Below are 8,350 nucleotides of genomic sequence, written 5' to 3'. Positions count from 1 at the left end.
TTACAAGCAATCTTAGACCATTTTTACAGCCATTTTTAAAAGGTACAGAAATGGATTTCTTGATGGGAAATGCTTCTGGTGAGAGCATGAACAATGCAACATAATGGTATGAGAAATTGTAGGCTTAATTGCAACAAGGAAACCTTGAGTTTAGACTCAGAGCCAGACTTGCAAATGGTATAAGCGTGTTGACATACCAGAAGTGCTGACTGAGAAGGGTTGAGGCATGTCTAGAGATGTTTCATGAGGTGTACAGTGCAGGCTAGATTCTAAGGAATGAGTTGGATAGAGCTAGTTCAGAATTCCAGTTGAGAGTAATGAGCGTATCAGACAGGAGCTCCCTGTTTTTCTGTGATGCAGGGCTTGCTTCCCTAATTCCCCTCCTCCAAGAAAGAATGAAAAGACAGGCAGAATGATTTTGTACATCTGTCATATTGTATCTTTGCTAGAAATACAATAATGTAGAAATACAGTTAATCACATACACTCTTTCACTAAATGACATATTTGAAGGGGTTCTTTTGGTTTTCATATGCAAAAACAGATTAAAAATTGCAGCAGAAAACCACGCTGACTCCTCAGCAAAGATATTCAGAAATGTTTGTTGCTCAAGTAATTGCAGTACCAAGACATTCTCTTGGGGTTGTATATTGGGCAGCCCGTCCTCCATGAAAGAGCAGAGGCTGCTGCCCTGTGTAGCAGCCCCAGCCAGTGTATAATGCTTACAGGAGAGAGGATTCACTGTTACCTCAGGCTGGCCAAGCTGTTCAGAGCAAATGAGCTCCAACAGTGACCTTCTGGAAGATTTACAGAAGGGAAGAGCAGAGTCAGACTTTTGTCTGGGTACTGCTATTCAACTCTCAGACACCTTCTAATACTTATTTCCCTATCTGGCCCTTAGCAACAACTTTTTGATCACATTGCCAAAAAGAAAACTGGTGCAGCAATGACAAAGGCTGATTTTCAGTGGCACTGCAGTGATCTGGGTAGTTTTCTTCTATCAAGCCTTTCACATTTAGTAGATAACCGTCAAGGTTAATGCTTCTTTTGGTGTCACTCTGTCACTTTGCTAATGCTGTTTCTTTTTTCCAACATTTTTCCCTTTTTAACTTTAAAGAGAAGAAAAATACAGAACAGGTTCACATTCATCAGAAAATCATTGTCTTTCTCCTGCACCCTCCCTGCCGTGGCCAAGGTGACCCTACTGCTATTGCTGTTGGCATCCTGTGAGGCAAGTCAGAGCCAAGGAAGAGGTGCTCTCCTACTGCTGGCAGTCTCATCATGTGGCACAAGGCTTAAAAACAGGACACAGTTCAATCATCTTTTTCAGGTGTGTCTTCTCACGGAATTCCTTTGCAGCAAGGTAATAAAAGATGGCATCCAGGCAGCAGTTGAGGTTGGCTATTATCATTGACACCTGAATGAAGAAGCTGATGGTTTGTTTCAGACTGCAGTCCGCTATCACGTGATGTCTTACCAGGTACTGCAGGCAGATTGCAAGGTGGACAGGTGTGAAGCACACCAAAAACACCACCAGGTTGATGATAATGACTCGTAAGGAGCCATTGCTTTCTACCTTCTTTTTAGCTTGACTTTTGTAATTCAGAAGAATCCAGATGTTTTGGGCAGAGCAGAAAACAATCACTGCAAGTGGGATCAGAAATCCAAAGATTTCTACAGAAACAATGAGGGGGGTGCTCCACGCCTGTTCTGACATGTTGTGAAAGCACTTAAAATTATCTTCCTCATGAAACACATACATTGGGGTGCTGCAAAGCCAGGCTACTGCCCAGATGAAGCAGCAAATCAAGATAGCCCATTTGGGGGATTGGTTAGCTCGACCTTCAAATGGGTGCCTTATGCAGATATATCTGTCGACAGTAATGCAGACGATGATGAAGATACTACCATACATGTTGACAAAATACAGAGACTCTATGAATGAGCACAGGAGTCTGGGTGCTTTCTTGATAGAGTAGTACAGCTTGAGTGGGAGCGAGAGAAGCAGCAAGACATCTGCAAGTGCGAGATTGATCATGTACACTGAAGTTTTGGTTTGCTTCTTCCAAAAACAGCAGAACACCGATAGAGCCATGGCATTGAGAACCAGCCCGAGAATGAAGGTAGGGATGGAGATCCCCAGCAGCAGGGTCTTTGCTAATCTGTCGATGTCTGCAAAGTTGCATTCCCCGCTGCTGTTGGACGTTTCTCCCCTAAAACAACAGAGAAAACAGGCTGGAAATGTGTAAGGCTCTCAGTGAAAGCCTTGCTGTATCAGCATGAGATACTTTTCAAACACAGCTCTGGGATTTTTTTGTTTTGAGCTAGATGCTTGTCTTTGGTGATTACTGAAAGCAAATCCTTATTTCAAGCACAGAGCTTTCTATTTCTGATTTGAGTGCTTGATCTGTTATAAAGGAGCCTGATTCTCGACACCAGGTGGTCAGCATCCACTAACTATCACACCCTTTAAAATAATCCCATTCAGATATTGAAGAGACTGACTTATTCAAACATACGCTTTCAAAACTCTGAAGTGTACTTGCCATCTCTAGTAACTTGTACATTTGTTGAAACTTCCATAACACTTCTGTTCCTTTTCCTCATGAAATTATTGTTCCATATTAAGGTGGGTCAAACTAATAGCTAGGTTTTTATTCTTATATCCATGATTCCCTATGTATCAGTAGTTCTTGCTGATGTCTTTTTACTACACCTGCATTTATATGGGTATTATAATTTCATATAGTGCTTCTATCTGATGCAGTTTTTTAGAAGGTAAGCTTAAGAAGATTGATATTTTATGCAGATATAAACTGAGTAAACATGTTTTCTAGCTTGTGCTTAACTTCAAGCATTAGATAAGTTTTGGATTTGCAAGTACTTTAACTGGTTATTTTAGATAATCTGGCAAAGATTAGCAAATAGTGGTTGGAACTAGATGATCTTATGGTCCTTTCCAACCCTAACTATTCTATGATCTTCATAATATTGTTCTTTAAAAAAGTATGATTCGTAGGGAATAAGTGTTACCACCAGTCTTAAAAACATATGTATGCTCTAACAAACTATGCCTTAAAAGTGCTTTTTGATAACGTCCTTTAATCAAAATCACAAAAAATCCTAATGAAGGAGAAGATATTGGTAGATAAAATTCCCAGTCCAACTCAGCTAAACAAATAATTCAAAAGATATTTTATGAGTAAGTTAAGACATTTTAAGAACAATCAGATCAAGAGGGGAATCTCTGCTTTGGAGGACAAAAAGTGACAGGTCATTCATAAGCACTACCAAATGGAGCTGAACTTTGCTGAAGAAACAATTTGTTTAGATGGCTAAAATAAAATATAAAATAAAAAGAGAGAAACATGGAGAACAAGTAGATCTGCTAAATATTAACTGAGAAAATGGGCTTGGGTTTTGCCAAATCTTATACCTCTGCTTTTCAGAGGGATGCTGATATTGTGCTGGAGGTCAGAGGTGGGTTGACTTAGAGGAATTGTGAGTGAAAATGGAAATAACTGTATCTGAACTCAGAAGGAACTCAGAGCTTAACATGTTCATATGAGTGAAAACAGTTTATTTCTAGCTCAGACTATGAAAAGAAGAGGCACATAAAGCTTGAAGGCCCAACCTATTAATTGCTATGAAGTGTATATGTTATTAGTGGATCTAGAAAAGGATTAATCTAGTTTATCTGTTGAAAGAAAGTATGGCATAGAATCACAGAATGGTTTGGGCTGAAAGGACCTTAAAGCTCATCCAGTCCCAACCCCTGTCACAGCCAGGGACACCTTTCACTAGAGCAGGTTGCTCCAAGCCCCGTCCAAGCTGGCGTTGAATGCTGCCAGGTATGGGGCAGCCAGAACTTCTCTGGGCACCCTGTGCCAGTGCCTCAGCACCCTCACTGTAAAGAATTAATAAAATGTGATTAAAGCAATTCTGTAACTGTTGAGTAAAATCTTCTTAGAGATTTTTAAGGAAAACTGTTCAATAATGGTTTGACACCTCCTGTCAGACCATTATCTTCTTTGAAGTGTCTGCTTTTTCAGATAAGGGTAAGGCTGAAGATTGAAGGCACCTGCATTTCAGTGAAGCATACTAGTTTCACTAGCATGCTTGTGAAGCACTAGGAAAACCGGATGTCAGAACAGGGGCTATTAAGTAGGTGAGCAAATGGTTGCAAGAAAGCTAATGAGGACCACAAACAGGCTGGATGCAGGCTACTAGAGGGATGCACAAATTCACTGAGACATCTCCTTGGCAGCTTTTCCTTCAGTGACCGCACTATAGGAGAAAGCATGACATGCTGCTGGTCAGGGGCAGATCCAACTGCAGTTTCCAGACAGCTGGACCGAGCCACATGAGTTGGACTTGTGCAGCTTTGTGAACTTGGGAAATAGCAAAGAGAAATCCGATTGTTATCAGTGAAAGGAGAACAAAAAGAAAACTTTGATTTATTAGTCAATCTGAGATTGAGTCAATCCCTTTGAGCGAGAAGCATGTGGCAGCTGCTTAGAAAACCATGTGATTGTGGTACATGAGAGGTGAGATAATTTCACTAAATGTGGAGATGCACTGAGGCCATGTGTTCAAGGGGTTATTGTAGGCAGATGCTGCTGTCACCTGAGGGCAGGACAAGTAATAGGAAATAGAGGAAGTAGGAGTGCTGTCCTGTTGTGTGTTGTGTGTCTTCTGTGACCAAGAACATCCTTTCAGCTGGGGAAAAAATCAGATGACATGAAGTATTTTAGAGGTGTGACACCTGTTAATCCAGCACTTTGTATTTTAAATGTATCAGAAAATGGCTTGTGATGTCTCATAAAAGTCCAAGTTTAGATTCTACTTTTATCAGGTTTCTGTCTTCACTGAATGCTTTTTCTTTAAAATTCATTAGTACCAAATAACGTACAGTATTACCCCTGCAAATTGTTCATGTTAAGAAAACGTTAGCCAGTCTCTAAACTGGTAATTTCCAGTACTCTAACAGAGTGCCTCATTCTCAAAAACTTGACATTTTTCATCATTTTACCCTCTTCAAATTTAAATTTCTCATCTTGAGATATCCAAGGGAACTGTTTGTAAACAGTCCGCACTCAGTAATATGTTTGCTCAAAATTATTCAAGATGCATTTTCATTGACAAATTACCTTGCAGTCATTTCCGAAGCACCACCTTTACTCCATTGTCCAAATTACTAATACTGATGGTATCCAACCTGCGAGATACTGAATTGTACCAAACACATCTTTCCTGTATGGTAAACACCGATTATATCTCAGTTGATAGTCATTAAGTATATGGAAGTTTCATATCTATCATGTTTCCTTTGTCTGCTTATGAGAATTTCTTTAGAGATAGTGTTTGAAATCTTCTTTCCCCCTCCTTCACTCTGTCCCTGACTGCTGTCTACTTTTCACAGCAGAAAGTCGAATTACTTCTATTTTAGTCATTCTTAGATGAATCTGTGCACATTGTTACTTACCCCTGCATTGTCTTCTGGGTGCTTGCAGTGGGTGATTCCAATAGTAGGTGATTCTTCAGTGGGTGATTCCAATAGTTACCCAAATGCTGAAGCCCGGCTTAGTGGTCTCCTCCTTTTCCACTTTTTAAGAGACAGGCACCAGGTTTTCTCTTTTCTAGTCTTCTGAAGAAAATTCCTCCATCTTGCAGGGGTTTCTTGAAGGAATTGCCTGCAGCTCTAGGATTGTTTCAGACAACTAGAAGCCAAATGTAAGAGCCTGTAATTAATTCAAGGAGTTTTTCTTCTCTGGTCCAGACCCTGTGTCATCACTGGTCCATTTGTTCTTGATTTTTCCTGTTGAGTGAGGTTTTTCCACTTCCTACGGACTAGTCAAAAGCTAACTGGGTTTACCAATAGCAGGAGTTAGTGGTTAAGCTAGCAGCAAATGTGTACTGACATAGGAAATGGCACAGCAAGGTTTTACAGAATTTGCTTTGCTAGGGTTTTTTGCAGCACAGCATGCTGTGAATGGTTTCCTCCTTATAGCTCGGATCTGAGTTCATCTGGCACTAGCTGGGATTCGCACAAGTCTGCATCTTAGCACAGACTAGTGACGACAGATTAAGGATATTCTTATCCATGAATACTTCATTAGCAGGAACATTCTCTGCATAAAATCTGTAACTGGCTGTAAGTGTAGTTGTAGCTTTAATAGTAAGGAAATGATAATCAGATGACAGAACACAGCAAGCCAATGATTTTTAATCTAGCTATACTGCAAAAGAGGAATGAGGAATATTCAAATCACTGCTTCAGCAAGGAATTTTACAGCATTTACCATGATCACCCTCCTAATCAACACAAAACAAATAATGTTACTGCTGCAAAGCAGACTTTGTTGATACTAATTTGCTAGAAGACTATTCATGTTATAGATAAATTATTCATTTGTGAACGCACAGGAGAAGAGTAAAATGGCTTAGTGCAATGCAAAGCAGTAAGTCCTGCCGTATCTGCCATATATTTCTTCTGTGGGTGGATAATTTCTTATAATTTTATTCTAAGTATTTTGATTACAACAGAATATATCTATGCTTATCACTAGAGCAGACCTCTTTTTTTTTCCTGCTCTATGCTAAGCAACACTACATTTTTGATCTTTATCAAACTAGCTTAAAAATACTGCTTTGCAATCAATGCTGCTATTATTTGGGGAAAAAAGTTATTAGTTAAAATAGGAATTACTTTACCTGAACCCAGCAAGCAGATCAGCAGCGTTGCTTTGGTCCCAGTTGTTCTATAGAGCATGACAGGATTTGCTTATAGACCATACCCTACCAGTGCTCTTAGTAAATGGCATAACCACATCCTCCTTATCTTTTTTTGTTGGTTTTTTGTTTTGTTTTTCCTTCCTATTTCAAAACACATTTTTTGTTTCTTTATATAGACAACTGAAGGTGAAAGAGTGCAAAGACCTGAATCCTCAGCTGTTTCCAGTCAGTAGTCAGTATAGGGCAAGCAGTGATTTGTCTCTGAAGCCAGTTGGCTTTGGACTGGACATTACCTTGTGTGAAGGAGCTGAGAGTTTCTATGGTGATGTGGTGGCTACCTCCAAATGCCCAGTTATTCCTTGAGCTGGAGGAGAGATGAGGATGTGGCAAGTTGTAGGAGAGGCTGTCATAGAAATAGGGTTTCCCCCCACTTTCTGCTCAGTTTGCATATTGGAGATCAGTAGTTCAGCACTCAGATGCTTTTGAAAGATACAGCTACTTATATGCATGCAGCTGTTGAACTATTTAAAGGGCATGTGCCAGTTTTCGCCAGTTGAGGTGGTTGATTCATAACTGCAAGTCAGCAAACAAATGTTTATTGGTGAGAGGAGTGAGGTATACAGAACACTAAACTAGTGCCTTGTATGCGAGTCATGCAGTAGCCAAGACACATTTTCAAGGTTTTTCCATTAACAGCACTTTCCTGACTGGAGTCTGAAGGTCTTCATCTGCCCTGGGAGGTGTCATGCAATGCACACCTTTCACAAAGGTAATGGTGCTTGCAAAGAGTAAACAGCAGGAATATGAGGGCACTCATCCACTGCTGTATTCAGGAGAGAGCAGGCAAGGGTGGGACACAGCAAAGCACCCAAAGCTGCTGGTCTCCTCAGGTCCTGGCCAGCTGTGGCTTGGCTGGGACTGGCATTAAATGATGTTCCTGGTTACATAAAGTGACATCTTTTACTGGGAAAAAAGTTAATTGCTGTTTGATGACAATGTGACATTCTCATACATAAGAATTTCATCTCCAAGCAACACAACTGGCAGGAGAATCAAACCCCAAGTAGCTCATCTGTGTGTATCATATGGGCACTTCATACAAATGAGTGCAAATAGTCTCTCTGGAACCTTTCATGTTGAAGTGTGAAACTTGCTTGTTTAGGGCTGAGACAAGCTCTTCTAACTTGTGGGCTGCTCTTTCACCTTACCCACTGCAACCCTTTGCTGTGGCTGTAACTACAGGGTGAGGGAAGCTCTAAGTGACATTTTAGAAGTTACCACCTGGCTTTGGAGGCACTTCGGTCTTTCTGGGGAAATCACTAAAATCATGGACAGGTTTGGGTTGGAAAGGACCTTAAGATCCTCTAGTTCCAACCCTCTGCCATGGGAAGGGGCAGGTTACACTCCTTGCAGAAAAAGCAGCACCAGCATTTGTATTCCAGGGCTTGGAGAAAAAAATACACACTAATCTCTTAATGCATTTTATATTTCCTGTCTCTGAGATCTGAAGAAGTAAAAAAAAAAAAAAGAAAAAGCAGAACCTTTGGAAGCAGTTCATGTAGGAGAAGAAACGAAGGCAGCCTGATTCATATCATTTGGGAAATGTGTTATGGAA

The 8,350-nt window shown here is 40.4% G+C and overlaps 1 protein-coding gene across 1 annotated transcript; it reads right to left on the bottom strand.

Annotated features, from left to right (window-relative positions):
• Nucleotides 1–1,265: 1,265 nt before the first annotated feature.
• GPR55 (G protein-coupled receptor 55) lies at nucleotides 1,266–5,506 on the bottom strand. The gene is made up of 2 exons (XM_061465368.1): nucleotides 5,486–5,506; nucleotides 1,266–2,213 (listed from the first exon to the last, which is right to left on the bottom strand). The coding sequence occupies exons 1-2, from the start codon at nucleotides 5,491–5,493 to the stop codon at nucleotides 1,280–1,282; spliced, it is 942 nt and encodes a 313-aa protein (XP_061321352.1). The 5' UTR covers nucleotides 5,494–5,506; the 3' UTR covers nucleotides 1,266–1,279.
• Between the last annotated feature and the right edge of the window lie 2,844 nt (nucleotides 5,507–8,350).

This window comes from Pezoporus flaviventris, unplaced genomic scaffold (assembly GCF_033815535.1).
Source record: "Pezoporus flaviventris isolate CSIRO_AGI_PZ_B2104156 unplaced genomic scaffold, CSIRO_AGI_Pfla_v1 ptg000040l, whole genome shotgun sequence".
In the NCBI taxonomy this organism is placed as follows: Eukaryota; Metazoa; Chordata; class Aves; order Psittaciformes; family Psittacidae; genus Pezoporus; species Pezoporus flaviventris.
Note: the sequence above shows the minus strand (reverse complement) of the source record. Positions and strands in the feature narration are given on the sequence as shown.